Genomic DNA, 20,679 nt, shown 5'->3' with positions numbered 1-20,679 from the left:
TCGCTATCAATGCCGAATCATTATACCTGTAAATAAATATGAATAATTTCTTTTTCACATTATATTTTCATTTTTGATGTCTAGTGTTAGCAATATGTATAGCATCTACAGTGTTTTCTATCCTATATGACAATGTTGATGTAGGGACTGATATACGCATGATTCATCTTGTAAACAGACAATGTAAACTTACAGTATCAATAAATACATTTACAGTACTGTAAATGTATTTTCACTTGATTTTCTTTAATAACATTTTTTTTTTTTAGCTTACATTTTTGTAAGAATGTAGTATGTAATCATACACACCATACAAAATGTGTGTTAATCGACTGTTTATATTATTGGAAAGGCTTCTGCTCAACAGTAGGCTATTAGTAGTTAAGTTTTTGGGGAGTCAAAAGTTATATATGGATTTTCGAACAACGCGAGGGTTCGGCACCCTAACCCCTACTTTGTTCAAAAGTCAACTGTTATATACATACACAAGTAATTTTCAGTTAAACCAGTAGTTTTTTTTTTTTTTTTTTTTTGGCATTTTCTTTATGGTCATAGCTAACTGTATAGTATATGCTAATATTATTATTATTATTATTTAGGCCTCCAAGGAGTCAAAAGACTCATCGTGGGAGGTCCTTCCTAGAAAACACAAGTCTATCAAGACTCATCATGTGAGGTCCCTCCTAGGAAACACAGTCTATCGTACCACTCCTTGAAGGGGATAAATTAACTGTGGAAAGGGTACAAAGACGGATAACAAAGATGGTGTCGGGACTGTACAATGTTAGTTATGAGGATCGACCGAGGGAGTGTGGACTGCAGAGTTTGGTGGATAGAAGGAGGGATGATATGATTGAGACTTTTAAACTATTGAGAGGTGGTTACAGGGTTGACACTGGGGAGTTCTTTTGCTTGGTTGAACAGTGGGAAAGAGTCATGACAAGGGGCCATCCCTGGAAGTTACAAAAGGAAACTGTGAGAAAGAGGGTGAGGAGTGGTTTCTTTGCATGGAGGGTGGTTGAACCATGGAATGCATTGCCTGATGGAGTGGTGAGAGCGAGAACGGTCAATGCATTTAAGGAGCTGGAATGATAGACTGTGTTTCCTAGGAGGGACCTCCCTCGATGAGTCTTTATAGACTTTGTTTCTTAGAAAGGACCTCCCATGATGAGTCTTTTGACTCCATGGAGGCCTGAATAATAATAATAATTAAACTCATTGATCATTCTCGCTCTCACCACTCTATCAGGCAATGCATTCTACAGTTCAACCACCCTCCACACAAAGAAACCACTCCTCACCCTCTTGCTCACAGTTTATATTCATATATATTATTATTTCATTTATTTATTTTTAATATCTTGAAATGTTTTTTACATTCCTTATCAGGATACTAGAAATGAATGGAATCCAAGCTCCCCAGTGAGTTTTCCTTATAAGTATATAGGAGCAACTCAGACAAATGATTTGGAAGCAGTATCATCACATAGCATTCGTTAGTACTTTTTATCTTTATAAAATAAGTATATTGTATAAGTATACTTTCTAAAATAATTATATAGATCTGGAATTTAGCATTTAATGTATATGCAATATATGCTGCAGTATATTGTTATTGTTTTATTATACATATAAAAAAAATCAGCTAACACCTTTCCTTTCCTCATAAAGGAGTAGGCAAGACCTTTAAACCTTATCTAGTTTTTGGAGATTGAGTGAGCAGTTCAATCTCTACCAGTAGTCAATCAAATAGCTGGCCCCAAGACTATCACTGATTATTAACAGCAACTGATAGTGAGACTGGCAAACAAGTGCTGTCACCTCTTGGTATCTAACCCTAACAAGATATTATCGTTATTATAATTATTAAGCGAGACCTCCAGGGAGTCAGGGACTCGTCAAGAGAGGCCACCTACATTCACACTACTTGCATATATCACATCAAATGGCAATCCATTCCAATCGCACACCACCCTATGAGAGAAAAATCTAGCCCTCACCCCTTTTTAGCGGAATTCATTCTCAGCCTCCAATGATGCCCTCTTGTCCTTTCCCCACCCTCCATAAAATGAAAAATTCCATCAACTAAAATCCTGTATGACCCTCCTTTCAGAAGTCTGTATGTCTCAATCATATCATCCCTCTTTGTCCTGTTTGCTTAAGTGTCTATAGTCTACAAATGCTCAATCTGTCTTCATAATCCGTATACCACAAGCCTGATATCATTTTTAACACTCCTTTGCACTCTCTCTACTGTATTCAAATCACAACAGAAACCAGGAGACCATGCAGTAGTCGAAATGAGGTCTTATTGAGGACTTGTAAAGAGACAAAATGAGATCCTTATCTTTACATGTTAAAGTTCATTTCAGTATTGCAATTATCTTTTGAATTGTATTTGCAATCTTTGCTACATGGCCCCAAACTTCAACCCGCTATCTATTAACACTCCAAGATCCCTAGCCTGATCAGTTTCTTCTAGCATAATCCCACCAATATAATACGACATTGGATATCTAATCATACCAAAGTACATGACTTTGCATTTACTGATATCCATTTTCCCATGCCCACAATTCCAGCCTACTCAAATCATTCTGCAAGTACTGCTTATCAGCAGCATTCTGGATTACCTTACCTATCTTTGCATCATCAGCAAATAGCTGTATGTTGCTTGTCAAATCCTTCCCAATATCATTAATGTACAGATTGAATAATAGTGGACCGAGGACTGATCCTTTGTTATACCACTAGTTATCTTAAATCTTGCAGACTCACATCCCTGCTATACCACTTTTTAATATCTGTCAGTCAGCCATCCATCCTCTTACCCACACTAATATTTTATAATCCAAACCCATGTTATCCAATTTATGCAACAGTCTTCCATGCTGTATTCTGTCAAAAGCCTTAGCAAAATCCAAAAGTATCATGGTTTATCCATTCCCCTTGTCTAGTTCAATGGGAACATTATTATAGAATGTGAGCAAGTTGCTAAAACATGACATTCACTTAGTAAACCCATGCTGTTCACTGCAAAGTAGAGATTCACTATTGACCCATTTCTGAATGCCAGCCCTAACCAATTTTTCTAAAATTTTCGCCACCACTCCTGAGATAGTGTTTGGTTGATAGTTGGATACATCAGTCTTTGCACCACCCTTGTGCAATGGGATTATCATACATTCTTTCCATTATTGTGGAATCTTCCCTGTTCTGAGGCTCAAGCAGGTTGTGTATGATGGAGCAGTATCTCAAAAGAAGGAGGGTAACCAGCGGCGTACCCCAGGGTTCTGTTCTCCGGCCCTTGCAGTTTAACTTGTTTGTAAATGATATATCATGTGGACTGACTGGGATCTTCAGTTATTTGCTGATGATGCAAAGTTGGGAAGAATTATAAGTAGCACTACTTCAGGAAGATTTGAATAGCCTTTTTACTTGGACAAAAGAGTGGAGTTTTAGTTTTAATATCAAGTGCAAGATGTTGCATTTTGGAGTACAGAAATATAACACTGTATATTATGTTGACGGTGCTATACTGCAGGAAGTGGATGAGATTCGAAACTCGGGAGTGATAGTTGACAGTAGACTGAAGTTTAGAGAACATATTGGAAGTGTCACAAAGACTGCACACTATAGTGCTGCTATGATAAGCAGTACTCTTACATGTATGGATACTGGAGAGAGTCCAGAGGCAAGTGACTAAGACAATTTAGTTAAGATAAAAAGCCAAATGGTTAGTTTTCTGGCACCTTAATATAGAAAATAAGGGGATAGACATCCTTTGTTGTTTTATAGCCAGTAAGCGAAACTAAAGATCGATAACTACGATCTATAAGTTTCATGCCGAAAAACTATCAGCGAAGGCAATTCGAATTCACTGATGAGACCTCAAAAAAGATTGAAACCGGTCTGGGTAGTGACCTCTCCTCATAATGTAATGACAGTATTACATCTCCTAGGAGCTGTATTTTACATTATGAGAAAATATTAAGAATAGTGAGGGAGCTTGCTCCACCTTTACTTCGAATTGCCTTCGGCGATAGTTTTTCGGCATGAAACTTATAGATCGTAGTTATCGATCTTTAGTTTCGCTTACTGGCTATAAAACAACAAAGGATGTTTATCCCCTTATTTTCTGACTAAGACAATATTAGGGCTTTGGGATTCTGGCTATGGAGAAAGGTTGAAGAAACAAAGATTGCAGAGTTTGGTAGACAGGAAGAAAAGAGGTGATATGATAAGTTGGTGAGATGACTTTATTGGATTAATCCAAAGGGGATTATAAAAGGAGTATTGAGACAGGAAGAGCCAGAGGCCATCCCAAGAAGTCATGCAAGAGTACAGTGAAGTAGGGAGTGATGAGTAGATTTTTTACATGGAGAATTGTCAGTGAATGGAATGCATTACCAGAATATGTTGTTAAAGCAGCTAGTGTTAAGGATTTTAAGATTTGGTATGATATGTTGTCAGTTGAATGAACCTCCCATGATGAGTCTGCAGACTCCATAGAAGGTGTAATAATAATAAAAAGCCTTAGTCACTCATCTTTAGATTCAGCTCCTTTGATATTAGCTGAGCTATGAGTGAAGGAAAAATTTCAGTTGTGATAAAAAACTGAAGTAGCCTGGGAAGATCCAATTCAAAAGAGCAGAAAAAGTGCTAAAGACCTAACACAAGAAAGGAATATTTGAAGTATCTTGTATTTTGATGTATTATGTTATTTACAGGAAAATATTTATGAATGCTTTTGATTGCCTAATGGCCATCAACCAACAAATGCTGAATATGCTAGAGCTTTTTACACTGCTAGATTAATTTATACAAAACTTACGTTATAATTAGGGGGCCACAGCCTTAAGAACTGTTTTCTACATGATCATTTTAATGAAAAAGACTAAATAAAAAAAAAGCAGTTTATGCTGAGTTATATAATTTTTCTTATCTTAAAACTGCTATTTATGGTTTGAAATAAAACTTGTTTATTTATAATTTATATTAATCCATTTTTAGAATAAATTTTTTGAATTTTTATGGCAAGTCTTATGTTTCACTAAAATGTTTGTTTGCCAATATTTATTGTTATTATTATTATGATATTATTCTTGCAGAATCTAAAGAACAATTGGAAAAAATAAAAATTTTAAATGAAGAATGCAAAACTTTTAGAATGAAAATTGATTATTTCTTGTGTTAGGTCTTTAGCACTTTTTCTGCTCTTTTGAATTGGATCTTCCCAGGCTACTTTTTTATCACAACTGAAATTTTTCCTTCACTCATAGCTCAGCTAATATCAAAGGAGCTGAATCTAAAGATGAGTGACTAAGGCTTTTTATTATTGAAAGCGCCTCCGTAGCACAATTGGAAGAACAACGGTACATTGCGCCCTTTGATTGGAATAGGCCTAAGTTCGATTCTCGTCGCGACGGGAGGAATCATTATCTGGACGATTTCAATCGAAGGTGAGTTAGCCGATCTCATACGGAGGTAGCAGGGTTTTTCATCCTGCATACAGACAAATCGGCCCTTTGGAACACACACAATTTACAGACAAAAAAAATACTAGTTGTGATAGTGGTGGAGGTGGGCGGTAGTTGACGTTGATGGAGATGATTCATAGTAGAGGTTCGGTGTAGTAGCTGAGACAGTTGTAGGTGTCCTCCCGCGATGAGTCTTCGGACTCCTTGGAGGTGTCACGAATAATAATAATAATAATAATAATAAATCAACCTAAGCAAAACTAAAATAATGAAAATAGGAAGAGATGAGGAAAAAATTGCAGTACACTTAAAAAATCATATATTTGAACAAGTAAAGCATTACTATTTTTTTTTTTTATTATAAAGCATTACTAACAACCTTGATAACACAGAAACCGTAAAATACAGACCAAAGGATGGTCTAATATGACTAAATTAAACAAAACATGGGAAAATAATAGTATTTCAAAAAAAGCATCAAACTAAAACTCTGTAAAACAATTATTATACCTACACATAATGTATGAAGCCGAGACTTGGAAATGCTTAAGAAAAATAAATGACTCATTTATTTCGTTGTATCATGTCGTTGCAAAGATTACCAAGTATAGTTTTGAGTGGAATCATTGGAGAAAGACGATCAATAGGTAGACCAAAAAGAACTTGGCTACAAACTGAATTGAAAGATCACGTTTATAGTATAAAGCTTCAGAGAGATAACAGAAATGGCCAGAGATAGAACCAAATGGCAAAGATTTGGACATAGGGGATTCAACCCATCATCTGATGGTTAAGAAAGAAGAAGAATATTTATTGATTGTCTTTCAATATAACATTTTTTTTTAAATGTAAGAAATTACTAATAAAAGTAGTATTTATGAAATTAAAGGTACCAAGAAATTATATACTTGGTTTAATCCTTTATCCAAGTGTAAGCAAACAAAGTTTGCACCTGAAGTATTTTCAGAACTGGGGAAACTCTTATATAGAAGCTAATGACTTCACATACTTGCCTTAGTATCCCATAATGCAAAGCACATATCCTTACAGACATGTATAATGCTATGCATTCTGCCCCAGTCTTAAAAATACTTCAGGTGCAAACTTTGTTTGCTTAAACTTGGATAAAGGATTAAACCAAGTATATAATTTCTTGGTATCTTTAATTTATATTATAACCAAGTGGAAAAACTTCCAATAATTATCTCAATCCAGAGCATTTTAATAAGGTTTGACTCCTTTTGGCTACTCGTATATGAAAATATGACTTCTGCATTACTTCAACCTTAGTATCACCTCTGAGTCATGCTCCCACTGATGAGACGTCACTAAAGGTCAAAACCAGTCTGGCTAGTGACTCTTCCCAGAGTGCCTAGCATTATACATGTCCATAAGGATATATGCTTTGCATTACGGGATAAAAAGGCAAGTGATGTGAAGTCATGAGCCTCTACGAGTTGTCCCAGTCCTAAAAATACTTTGGGTGCAAACTTTGTTTGCTTACACTTGGATAAAAGATTAAACCAAGTACAGCAATCCCTCGATTAATGTGCCTAATGCATTCTTTAAAGCAGGCGCATTAATCAAAAATGCACTAATCGAATATAATAACCTATGGGAAAAAGTATAATTCGTTCCTCAAATTTCTTTTTTGAACCTTAATTTTTTATAAAAGAATTAGGGTATGTCTCAGGGCTAAAGGAAAACCATGAAGCTGAAAGACAATAAAATATATTCAGAATATAAATTTTATTATTCTACTTCTTAACAAAGAATTGAGCTAACATAGTTTGGCGGGCATTTTGTTTCTTTTTTTTCATACAACTGATGGTATGGCCCTATTGTCTCTTCTACTCTTCTGCAAATTTTACTGCTTCTCTCTTCATCAGGGTCAGCCTCTAAGCATTGCTGCTTAAAAACTTCGATTGTATGAAAAATATTTTCAAATTGTTTCTGCGAAATCTCTTTTGGCTGACTATCAGTGGTTAAATTTTATCTATAAAGCACGTGATTTGACGTGTTGGCGACCAGTTCATACAGAATTAACTTCTCTTTTCTGTTTACTTTAAAAACTACAATGAACATAAAAGAGAAGTTAATTTTCCGACATGTAATAATAAACAATTCATCCCAGAAGAAGGATTGATTACCCTATTATCGAATGGATTCTCTTTTTTGTGACATGCGCAGAAGTGTCGAAGGGTCTCAAATCTGTGGGCCTACTATAGCAGACTACATAAATTTTGGCGGTAAAAATTTGGAACATAGTATACATAGTGTACATGGAAGAAGTGTAGTATGCCATTCAAAATATCTTTATAAAATGTTTTAAATCGGTAACTAAATTATTTCATTCTGGTGAGTGATTTTTTAAAATAGGCAGCCATAAAAATGTATAGATAGAAAATTTTTAAAATCAGTAACATTTATTTTTAAGATGTATATAGGCACACTAATCGAATTTTAGAGGCGCACTAATCGAAGTTGGGTATTGAAAAAAAATGACACACTAATCGGGGAGCGCATTAATCGAGGGATTACTGTATATCATTTCTTAGTATCTTTAATTTATAGTATAATTAAGTGGAAAAACTTCCAACAGTATTTATGAAAATTTTACCAAATTACTACTATTATTATTATTATTATTACCACGGGCTACTCCAGGAGTCCTTAAGACTCATCGAGGGAGGCCCTAAACATCATGTTCACGCAGCTCTTCAACATTCTCACAGTATTTATCATACCTTGCCTTGAACTCGCTCACTGTCATAGCACCCACAACAGACTCTGGCAGCTTATTCCACTCATTTACCACTCTAAAAGTAAAGAACCCAGCTCTAACACCCCTGCTAACCACGCTCTTGCCCAGCTTCCATGGGTGTCCCCTAGTTCTCCCACCACCAGTCCTGATCTCAAAAATATCATCTGAATTAATCCTATAGAATCCTTTTAGCAATTTGAATGTCTCAATCATGTCTCCCCTTTTCCGCCTATCAACTAGTTTCTGCAACCCACAAATCTTCAACCTGTTCTCATATGGTTCATTCCATAGACCTGCTATCATCTTAGTCACTCGCCTCTGGATCATCTCAACCTCCTCCCCATCGCGAAGGAACCGAGGTGACCAAATCTGGGCACAGTAGTCGAGATGAGGTCTTATCAGGGCTTGGTACAGAGGTACAATAACTTGTTTTTCTCTGCTCGTCAAGGTATTTTTCAACAACCAAGTGAGTTGATGAGCTGATTTAGCTACTTTCGCAATGTGCCCCCTAAACTTCATCTCCATATCCACCAACACTCCCAAGTCCCTGGCCTCATCAATCTCCTGGAGTACAATTCCACCAATGTGGTATACTGCTGCTAATCTTTTCACTCCGAAATGCATAACCTTACATTTTGTCACATTAAATTGACATCCATTCTCCTTAGTCCAGAACTCCAATCTATCTAAGTCATCTTGCAAGACTTTGACATCTTCTGCATTCACTATCGCCCTACCCAACTTTGCATCATCAGCGAACAAATGAACTGTCCCACTTAGACCCTTCCCTATATCGTTAATGAACAGATTAAACAGCAGTGGTCCAAGAACAGAACCCTGTGGCACACCACTAGTCACAGGCCGTTTTTTGGACTCTACTCCTGAATAAACTACTCTTTGATATCTCTCCATCAACCACCCAGCTATCCATCTCACCAACCCTATATCCATTCCCATATGTTGTAGTTTACAGATTAGAATTCCATGTGGTATCCTGTCAAACGCCTTTGCCAGGTCTAGCAGTATCACTGTAAACCCATTTCCCTTATCTAGTTCAGCCGTCACCTTGTTATAAAACTTGAGCAAGTTACTGAGGCATGATCTACCCTTCACAAAGCCATGCTGTCCTCTGTACAGTATCTCATTTTCATCAATCCATTCCTGTATTTTTCCCTTGACTACTTTCTCCAAGACCTTGACAACGACTCCTGATATGCTGATCGGTCGGTAATTTGCAACCATAGTCTTGGATCCTCCTTTATGCAGTGAAACTATTTTCCCCTCTTTCCACGCATACTAGTAATTGTAAAAGTTAGTAAATTTTTAGTCCCTACTCATACTAATCCATACAATGTTATTGTACCTCTTCTTAACTTCACTGATGGTACACGTGTTTTTCCCTGGCAGCCCATTCCATTCATTGACCACTCCTGAAGTAAAAAAAAAAACAACCTAGTCCCTCTCATCCTTGTTGACCACACATTCTTAATCAACTTCAAGGGTGCATTTTCTATCATCCCCCCCCCTTTTTTTTTCAATGCTGGAAAAAGGAATCAGAGAAAGGGGCAAGATATTTGCAGAAGTGGGAAAATGGTTCCTAGTCATCCTGAGCATTTGGACAGCCTGTGATTTCTACTTGTAGAAGTAACATATTTTCCAACAAACATGACTGATGCAAATCAGTGGATCAGAATATCATTTTAAATTTCAAACTCTACTATGGTGTTCCAGGTAGAAATTTCACCACAGGAGTTTGACAAAGGGCATTTAACATTCTGAATGCCATGAATCACTTTACTGAAAATGCACAGATTTTGACTGGAGCACTACAGTGAAGATCTCTATAGAAAACTAAAAATTTCAAGCACCTTTGTAGCTCAACTGAAAAAACAATGTGACATTGCATCCTTTGATTGGAAAAGAACCTGAGTTCAGTTCTCACCATGACAAGAGGAATCTTTATGTGGACTTTTTCTATTGAAGGTAAGTTAGCTGATCTCGTAGTAGGATTTTTCCTCCAGAAAACTCTGGTTTTTCACCCACATGCAGGCAAATCAGCCTGCATGTGGGAATCATGAACACACATAATTTACAGAACAAAAAATACTGTTGGTGGTTGCAGTAGGCAGTTGATGGTAGCAGTGCCATTGTGGTTAGAGTAGTTTGAGAACTAAGTAGAGGAGGTGGTGTGTGTATAGTGGAATAAAGTGCCCTCCCACAGTGAGTTGTGGGACTCCTTGGAGGTGTCATGTAATAATCATAATAATAAATTGGAAAGAGAATCTAATACAGAAAATGATTATAGGTAAATTGAATTTTTTGGACATATCTGCAGGATGGATAGCAGCAGAAAGATCAAAACCTTGATGTTCAATACAGTGGACGGCATAAACAGAAGAGGATGGTCAAGATGAGAGTAGGTAGATGATGTAAAGGAGTGGTGTGGAAAGAGTTTGCAAGAGTTGAGCCACCTAGCATGGAAGAAAAACTGCATCTGACACCAATGGGCAGGGCTACAGTACAACATGAATCTACTAGGCCACAAAAGTGTGTTACTTGCCTAAGGTATCAGTCCACATTTATAAATATTATAGGTGATGTTTTGAAAAACTAAATGGTATGAAGAGAAATAATAATATTCACACAAAAACAAGAAAGTAGGTAGCACTCACTGTAGAGCCAGTGAGTGTGACCTATTTGATTATAAGTAGGTAACACTACTTGATTATAAGACTACTACCTACTTAAAATTATTATAAGGAATATAATAATCATTTTAAGGGTTGTGTAAAGGTTTTGAAAGAATAAGATGTATTAGTATTTAATAAAATTGTGCCAATTTTAATTTTTTTGGTTATAATTACTGGTTTCTTTTATTAATGAAATTATTGAAATGAAATTACAGTGGTATCTCGCTAATCCGAACTAATAAAAATCGTGCTCGTTCGGATTAGCGAATTATCCCCCAAGAGACAATAACTAGCGTTTAAGACAAAAATAATCAGATTCTAATGATACATCAATTTAATTCTGTAAATAAATTAACTGATAGAAAAAAGCTACAGTACTGTAATGTAAAACAAAAAAAAATAACACTGTACACAAGTTTATTTTAGTAAAAAATTTAATTTGTATGTACCTCTATTGTTGAGGATTCAGATTTAATAAAATTGCATTGTTCAGTACGTAACTTAATTTGCGTAAAAAAATATCACTTTCTTGTACACAACACACAAAATAACACACACAAAAAAGTTTTTTATTTCTTTATAAAAAAGTCACTGATTTTCTTTTGCTTCCTGGAAGCTAAACTTTTTTCGAATGCTTCTTCTCGGAGCTGCATTAGCAACAAAATTTTGTGGAATGGTGTATCATTCTGCTTAGCCCATTCTATACACACATTAAAACTGTCAACTGCCTCTTCATGTTTCATTTTTTTTTCTTCGAGTTCTTTATCGTCATCATCGTCTTCTGATTCATTCTGTAGCGTCATATTTATAATTTCAGCATCTGATTTGATTTCGAATTCACTTTCGTTTCTACCTGTAATCTATTCCGTAGCAACTGTTTTGAAATTTCAACATCTGGATTTATATTTTTAACCAAATTATGCATGTTTTGAATTTCCTCTTTTTGTGTATATTTGTGATTCATGCCGACAATATAGTACCTACTGTACAGTATAAAAAAGCAAACATGTACATACAATAAATCAAAATAGGCCTCCGGTATAACCGTACAATCGACAGTATGAAAAAAATACTGTACTGTAATAATAATAAAATAAATAGTTAAAATAATAATTATTAAATAAAAATAGTAGTACACAAAATAACAATACGTAATAAGTACAACTTTTTTTCTTTCAAACCGCAGTTCGGATTACTGGAGGGTTCGGACTAAAGAGGTTCGGATTAGCGAGATACCACTGTATATATTGTGAGAAAAGCACACTCTTTTATTTTTATTTTTTAAATAATAGATGCCTGTTATGTCAAGCATGCAGTGTATATATGTAAGGTTAATATTGAACTGAATGAATGTGATTTGATTATAAAAGTTATTTGTAATGATTAGTATAATTTAATTTAAATGCATTCATGATATGAAAAACTTACTTTTTTTGTTTGAAGTGTGAGATTTACTGTTTTTAAGTAAAGAGCTGTAATGATAGCACCTAATGAGGGGATTGTTTTACTTGCTTCATGACTGAAATGAAAACTAAAATTATGATGTTTAGTGGAGTGAGAAGAACTGTATAATGCTGTTGTAAAAACAACAACAACTGAGTTTTAAATCTTAAAACGCTTTTAAGTTTTAAAACTTATCAATTGTTATATTATAAGGGAGATATAAAGGACAGAAGAAAGTAAAGATGATTGGATTATGTATAACTTTTAGAGGGAACCGACAACTAAAATTGCAAATGTTTTGTGATTCCTTAAAAGGGAAAACTGCAGTATTCAAATTAAGGATTTCAGATCCAGAAGTTTTATTTCCAGAGAGTTATTATTATTATTATCCTAAGACCTCATTGAGTTACAGACTCATCTAGGAGGTCCCTTTTTGTCATACACACAGCTTATCATAGTGTGCCTTAAATGCATTCAAATTCTCTGCAGACACCACGCTATCAGGCAATGCATTCCAATCATTCACAACCCTCCATGCAAAAAACCTGCTTCTCACTTCCTTGCTCACACCTTCCTTAACAGCTTCCAGGGATGATCTCTTGTTCTCTCCCATCATTTTATGAAAAACCTCTTAAATGTTAATCCTATAACACAACCCCTTACTAACTTGTACGTCTCTATCATATCGCTCCTCCTCCTATCCACTGTACTCTGCAAATTGCATTGTCTCAACCTTTCTTCATACAACTATTTTGGTCAATTGCCCCTAGACCCTCTCTGTCTCTTCATCCTTTTGAAAACCAGATGATCAAATCTGTGCACAGTAGTCCACATGTGGCCTAATCAGAGCCTTATACAATGGAATCAGAATCTCCTTTCTTCTACAAGCAGGTGTCCTCTGCATCATTGCTAGAATTCTTTGTGTCGTTCTCCCAATTTTGGCAATGTGTCCTCTAAATTTTAGATCCTTATCTGCCATTATCCCAAGATCTCTTATTTCCTCCACTTCCAACAATATATCCCTCCCAAGTGTAAATTCTACATCCCATATTTGTTTCCCAAATTTTAACACATTACATTTTGCAACTTTGAACTGGCATCCCCACTTTCATGCCCATTCACTCAATCTATTCAACGTCTTTTTATAAGGCTACAAACATCTGCTTTACTCCTCATGGTTCATCCAAACTTTGTATTATCTGCAAACAGCTGTGTATCCCATTCAAATATTCCCCAATATCATTAATATACAGGTTAAGGAGCAATAGCCCAAAACAGACCCCTGAGGTACACCACTAGTGTACCTCACTAGTGGTGTACAACTTGTTTTTACCTATCAGACAGCCAATCTCCAATCCAATGCAATGCACTAATCTAAAATTTCTTAAATAAATTTGCTGGAGCTACTCATTATAAATTAACTTGACAGTAAATGAGATAATGTTTTTCAACGAAACAAAAAGTGTAAATTATGGAAAAAAAGATGTGCTAACTTGCCTGTGGCAAGTGAATTTCTGGAGTTCTATCCATGAGCATTATTATGATGACTACAGTGAAGGATGTTAATATAATCTCCTACTACAAAGAGAAGGAGCTTTGAGTTCAGCAATCAACCTGTGATGCCATTTTCAAGAAGGGGATGTGCTACAACCTGGCCTATCTTCCAGTGCTTGTTGTATTTGGAGTTCACCATGCACTAATGACATGCTAACTTACTGTATTTAATTTTTCTTTCATTATTGATTCATTTGACAATTCTGAATGTATTTGTGAAATTGTTATTTATGATGATGAAGGGATTTATTGGATTATAATAAATTTAGTTTAATCCTTTATCCAAGTATAAGCAAACAGAGTTTGCATCTGAAGTATCTTCAGGACTGAGGTAACTCGTGGTAAAAGTGGACCAAGCTCTCATCACTTGTCTTAGTATCTCCCATAATGCAAAGCATATCTTGAGGACATGTATAGTCTTAATGCTATGCATTAAGGGAAGGGCCACTACCCAGACCGGTTTCAACCTTTATTGAATGTTCAGGTGCAGGTCAAACTCAAAAAAATTAGCATTGTTCCCCTCAATAACAGGCTCACCCTGCCATGAGAAGAACTCTCAGCATTGGCTCTACCCCATAGCAGGCTCACCACACCAAGCAGAGCCACTCATTTGCTCATATGTCATCTGAGGAGTAACAGCAATGGCCATGTCTCAGTTCATGGGCTACAGCATTGCCATTCATTATCCACCACCACCCAGGATCTAGGTGACAGCAACAGCCGAGACTCAGTTAAAACTTCATGAGCTACAGCATTGCCATTCATTACCCACGCTTCCAACCGATTTCGACCTTAATTCAATGTTCAAGTACAAGTCAAACTCCAAAAAATCAGCATTGTTCCCCTCAGTAACAGACTCACCAGAACTCTCAGTATTGGCTCTATTCCGTGGCAGGCTTACCCCACCACCGAGCAGAGCCGCTCATTTGCTCATGTGTCATCTGAGATTTAACAGCAACAGCTGTGCCTCAGTTAACTTCATGGGCTACAGCATTGCCATTCATTACCCCCACCTCCAACCAGGACCTGGGTGACATCAACAGCTGAGCCATTAAAACTTCATGGGCTACAGCACTGCCATTCATCACCAAAGCTTCCAACCGGTTTTGACCTTTATTGAGGTCTTGTCAGCGGGAGCCAGACCCAGAGGTGGTGATACTAAGGTGGAAGTAATGGAGAAGTCATATTTACCTATACGAGTTGCCAAAAGGTGTCTCACCTTATTATTAAATTACTCTGGATTTAGAGAAAGATGTTGGAAGATTTTTTTCCACATGGTTAGACTATAATAAATTTAGTTTAATCCTTTATCCAAGTGTTTGCTTACACTTGGATAAAGTGTAAGCAAACACCAGTTGCCTCAGTCTTGAAGTATCTTCGGGACTGAGGCAACTCGTGGGAAAGGTGGACTAAGCTCTCATCACTTATCTTAGTATCTCCAGTAATGCAAAGCATCTCCATGCGGACATGTATAATCAAAGAGTTGCCTCAGTCCTGAAGATACTTCAGATGCAAACTCTGTTTGCTTACACTTGGATAAAGGATTAAACAAAATTTATTATAGTCTAACCAAGTGGGAAAAAACTTCCAACATTTATTGGATTACTTTGCTTAAGTAATCCAGTAAACCCCTAATATGTATTGTATATAATAAATGACAATGTCTTCAAAGCATCTTCTTTAGAACTATGCTATAATAACCCCATATAGTGCAGATTCGGTTAGCACTCCTGTTTAGATGAATGCATTAAACGAGGTATGCCCATACTAAAATGATATTTTTATTGTATGTGTTTGTAAGAGAATGGTGTTAATTGACTAATTGCTGGCTCATATATATGGTTATTGCATAATGAATGATATTACTGTTAGCCATGAATTTAATTGCAGTCAGTTCAGTTCATAAGAATATTTTACACAGATGTTATCATACAAAACATATTAATTTCAGATTGTGTTGTGCACGAAGTTTTTTTTTCTAACTCTGTAAAGTGTTTCCTAAAATGTGTAAGTTTTGAAAATATAGTCAAGTATTACATTTGTATGCACAGTCTAAGTATTATATCATTGATACACACATGTTTAAGTGGCCAGTATATGAAGCACATACTATATAGCAAGTAGCATTCTCTTTTAGCCATTAGAATAGCCTCAACTTAGAGGAGGGCATAAACTTTACAAGGAAAATGGGCAAGACTGACTCCTGTTATCCTGTAGTTGCTCCAAGTGTGGCAGTGGATCCATGTTGGAAACAGCTTATTCAACCTTATCCTATGTGTATAGTTGTTTGCAGAATAATAGTTATCATTTTGCTCCTGGAACCATTCCCAATTAATCTTTGCCTTGTGACATGGTGAATTATCTTGCTGGAAATGACCATTCTCAGAAAGATAAACTAAGAGATGAGATGCAGTTAGTTGATGTTAGTGTTCAATTAGACACTGACTTTCAGTTATCACTCTCCACAAGCATCAGGGAACCTGATCTCTGTCAAGAAAAAACTTCCCATATCTCTGAACCATCATTCCCAGCCTGCAATGCTGCTAGCAAGCATTGATCCATTGATTCATGATTGATTTGCAAAACCAGTTGACCTTTTTTGCTCCTCAGATGTCCATCACTGATATTCCTGTTCCTACTATACCTGTAACTGTTTGTTTTTAGCCAAGAGCAGTGTTACACAGTCTTCTTTTGCTATATCCCATTCGTGACAGTGTACTGCAATAAATTGTGCATTCTGATATATAATCCTTTGTGGATTCTGGTGTATTTTCACTGCCCATTGAATAGTTGTCCCTTGAGACTGCACAGTTCTTAAAACCTTTTGTTTAGTACCATCAACTAGCTATCTCAGGCGAGATGTCTGCCACAAAAACTGGATGGTTTCTGGTTGTTGGACCAAACTGAGTGGTCCAACAACTTTATGCATGAACTCTTCCTAGTAGAACAACAGTTAATCCTTGTTCTGTTGCATCTGGTGTCAACTATTGTGTTCCAAAGTCACTTTTATGATGATGTTTGGCTCATTATTGAATTGAATTTTACATGCATGTGTGTATGTACACACACATACACACAACACAAAAATTAGCTGCTTATCTGTTTTTTATTTATCTTAGAAGGGACACTTGACAAAATCTTTTCTCTGGCTCTGACAAAGTAGCAATAAATTGGACAGTTATCTAATAAATTAGCCACTTATATATTGAGTACTAAAGTTCATTCTGTTTTTCTTCATTTTGGTTTTATTAATCTTTTTCAGATGTGGCTATATTAATGGCCATATTTTTAATAGCTGTAATTCTTGGTGTGCTTATTTATGCATGGAAAATCAGGTCAAAACGAGGACGTTTCAGTGAGGAAATCAGTTTGTTGCATGAAAAGAAAAAAATGAAAGCTGCTAATGTAAAAGGTTGGTAAATCTCTTATATTTTTATTTAAATAAAATGAAAATTAGTGACAGATTTCTTTATGCCAAGAGTATATATGTGTGTGTGTGTGTGTATATACACACACACATACTCACATCTTATAAATAACCCATATATATATATATATATATATATATATATATATATATGGGTTATTTATAAGCGACTCAAAGGAAGCTGTGGATACGATGGGGGAATAATATGGAATGAAAGAGCTCAAGACAGAAAAGAATGAAAGCAGGCCATATGTTCTTTAGATAAGATTAAAATAAGATTGATTTTAAGCATTTGGTTCAGCATGTTAAGAAAGAGGGCATGGTTAGTGATCCGTACTGTAATGTCTTCTTTTGTGCCCACGATGTTGGTTTTTTATTTTAGCGAGGCATGTTGGTTTATTTTGTTTTAGTGTGGTAATAGAGAAAATTACAGGAATTATTACACGCGATCGGCATCAAAGAAAACTGTGGGAATTATTTCACACTATAGGCATCAAAGAAAACTGCGGGTTATAGTAATCAAATAATCATGTCATCTTTGTGTTGAAAAGTGGTTCATTGCTTTTAACACACACACATACTGTTGTGTAGCATGTGCTATTGGTAATAATAAAATGAACAGCAACACTGAATACACTTGACATTTTTGCAAAATCAAAGTTATTCTCTGGTATATAAACACATGCCGGCCTGATTGGCCGAGAGGTTAGCGTATCCGCTCTCCAGCCAAGAGGCTGCGGGTTCGACTCCCACATAGGCATGGATATTTGTGATTGTGTTCCACCTTCACACATTCATTCACCCAATTATAGATACTTTCTTCCAGTATGAACTGGGTCACCATGGGAGTAGTAGATCCAAACCTCCTGCAATAGGAGAGGCATTCATCAATGACCTACTTCAGTTGACTTCATTGATGTACAGAAGGAAGAGGGTCGGTGAGAGAACTGAACCTTGTGGGACTCCAGCATTAGTTGGATGGTGAGAGGATAGAGAGCCATCTACCATCACACATAGTGTGTGTACAGCCAGGAAGCTGGCAATCCATCTGCGCAAGTCCTGAGACAGTCCAAATGATAGAAATTTGCTTAGTAAGCCTTTGTGCCAGACCTAGTCAAAGACTTTAGAGATATCAAGTGCAACTACTTGGGATCCACCAAATTTTTCCATGGCATATGTCCAGAGATGTGTGATATATGAGAGCAGGTCACCTGTTCATCGGCATCGACGGAATCCATACTGGTGGTCGCTTAATAGCTGGGTACCTTCAAGGTAGAGTAGGAGTTGAGAATTAATGGTTTTCTCCATCACTTTAGATAGGATTGAGGTGAGTGAGATAGGGTCGTAGTTAGATGGCAATTTGTCACCCTATTTGGGAATGGGTTGAATATAGGCCAATTTCCAGGCTTTGGGATATATATACCAGTAAAGTAAGAAGGAGTCAGTTCTACTGCACAGACCTTCAGGACAATTGGAGGAATGCCATTAGGGCCAGGAGCTTGTTTTGTGTCTAATTTTGACAACAGGTTTAGGATCTCTTTCTGGCAAAAGAATACAGGGGGAATTGTATGTTGGGCAGTTGGAATGACTGGGGGTGGGGGCATTTGCCATTGTCGGTTATGCGTGCATTGCAGGCAAAGTGTGAAGCCAGCAGATTAGCTTTTTCTGTGGGTGATGTTGCAATTGAGCCATTTAGGTATGATAGGACTGGGAGTAATGTAGGGCAAAAGTTGCGACCAATTGCTTTGGCAAGAGACCAAAAGGCATGGCTGCAGCTAGGACAGGCTGCAAGTTTCCTGCTTTTTGCTCGTTCAAATTCTGTTTTGGAATCATTGATACTTTTTTTTTTGCATCTGTTTCGGGCTTCAATATAGGTACTGAAGGAGGATGGAGTTCTTAATTTGAGCCAGTTGTGGTATGCCTGGTTTTTCATTAGTACAGCCTAGGCACATCTTTTGGAGAACCAAGGTTTGGTAGGGGATGGCAGTTCAGAGTGGTGTGGGTAATGTATGTTATCATGCCAGTGAGGATTACTTTGGTGATGTGTTCGGTGCATATGTTTGGATTGGAAGACTGCAAACAATAGTCCAACCATGGGAATGAAGCATAGTAGTCTCGTAGGCTGTCCCATTTGGCACTGTTATAATGCCAGACTACTCTTGTGCAGGTGTGACTGTGTAAGCGTTGTTGCATGGGGAAGGAGATGAGCACTAGGTTGTGGTCAAAATTATCCAGGGGGCTCACTACATTCACTGTATATTTGGAAAGGTCATTGGTAAGGAAGAGATCTAGGGTATTTGGGAAGTGATTTGGTTATCTGGTATTCTGGTGGCAAATATTTCATTGTCTCTGCCAGCAGAATCTGTACAACTGGAAGAGGGAAGCCAGTTGGTGTTATGAACATTAAAATCGCCTAGGAGGATGATTTCACTATTAGGAGAGTGGGACTGGAGGAAATCGACTTTTGAGGAGAGGAAATTAAAGAGCTCGGAATGGTTGGTGGTATTAGAAGAGCGATAGAGACAGCAGATGAATTTGATTGAGTGGAGGAGGGATATTTTTTGCCAAAGAAGGTCAAAATTGGGCAATTCTAGGTTAGATGCCCTCTGGAAGGTATGTCAGAGCAGATATGGAGCAGAATCTGGAAAGAAGGCAAGATAGTTCCACTACATAAAGGGCATTGCTGTTAAGTGGTGGTTAAGTTATTGGAATCTTTAAGGGCAGAATTCATAAATGGGATTGGATTGGAATATGATGCTCTATGGAGGAAAGCATAGTTTTGTGAAAGGTAAGTCTTGTCTTAATAATTTACTCACCATATTATGCGGATTGGACAAATGAGCAACATAGATTATATGGTGGCTGATGGACAAAAATCAAATAATACTATGTACAGTGTCATAGTTAAGGAGAAAGAAGGTAATGAATGTTCTGTCACAAGGCACTTGAGCTGCTGCTGTTTATTTTGTACACTAATAATATTAAGAATAATTTCTTAGTGATATTAAATTTTTTAAATGAATCTGTCACAAAAAGCTGGTGGCCTGCTACTAATACAAAAACACGAGTACCATAAGTTAGAGGATTAGATAATCTGGAAATCATTCTCTAAAGATCAGGCTGATGGGCAAAAATCAAATAATACTATGTACAGTGTCATAGTTAAGGAGAAAGAAGGTAATGAATGTTCTGTCACAAGGCACTTGAGCTGCTGCTGTTTATTTTGTACACTAATAATATTAAGAATAATTTCTTAGTGATATTAAATTTTTTAAATGAATCTCAGTCACAAAAAGCTGGTGGCCTGCTACTAATACAAAA

The 20,679-nt window shown here is 36.6% G+C and overlaps 1 protein-coding gene across 3 annotated transcripts in view; it reads left to right on the top strand.

Annotated features, from left to right (window-relative positions):
• LOC150104510 (axotactin-like) overlaps positions 1-20,679 on the top strand; it is a 145,176-nt gene that overhangs the window by 99,403 nt on the left and 25,094 nt on the right. For all 3 annotated transcript variants that reach the window (XM_090395685.1, XM_090395686.1, XM_090395687.1), the window contains 2 exons: positions 1,390-1,495; positions 17,194-17,343. In XM_090395685.1, coding sequence (XP_090251811.1) covers positions 1,390-1,495; positions 17,194-17,343 — 256 coding nt within the window. The remainder of the gene's footprint in view (positions 1-1,389; positions 1,496-17,193; positions 17,344-20,679) is intronic.

This window comes from Typopeltis vanoorti, chromosome 7 (genome assembly GCF_054136105.1).
Source record: "Typopeltis vanoorti isolate ZY-2024b chromosome 7, IOZ_Tvanoo_1.0, whole genome shotgun sequence".
In the NCBI taxonomy this organism is placed as follows: Eukaryota; Metazoa; Arthropoda; class Arachnida; order Uropygi; family Thelyphonidae; genus Typopeltis; species Typopeltis vanoorti.
The sequence above is the reverse complement of the archived record's forward strand: the minus strand, read 5'-3'. Positions and strand labels throughout refer to the sequence as shown.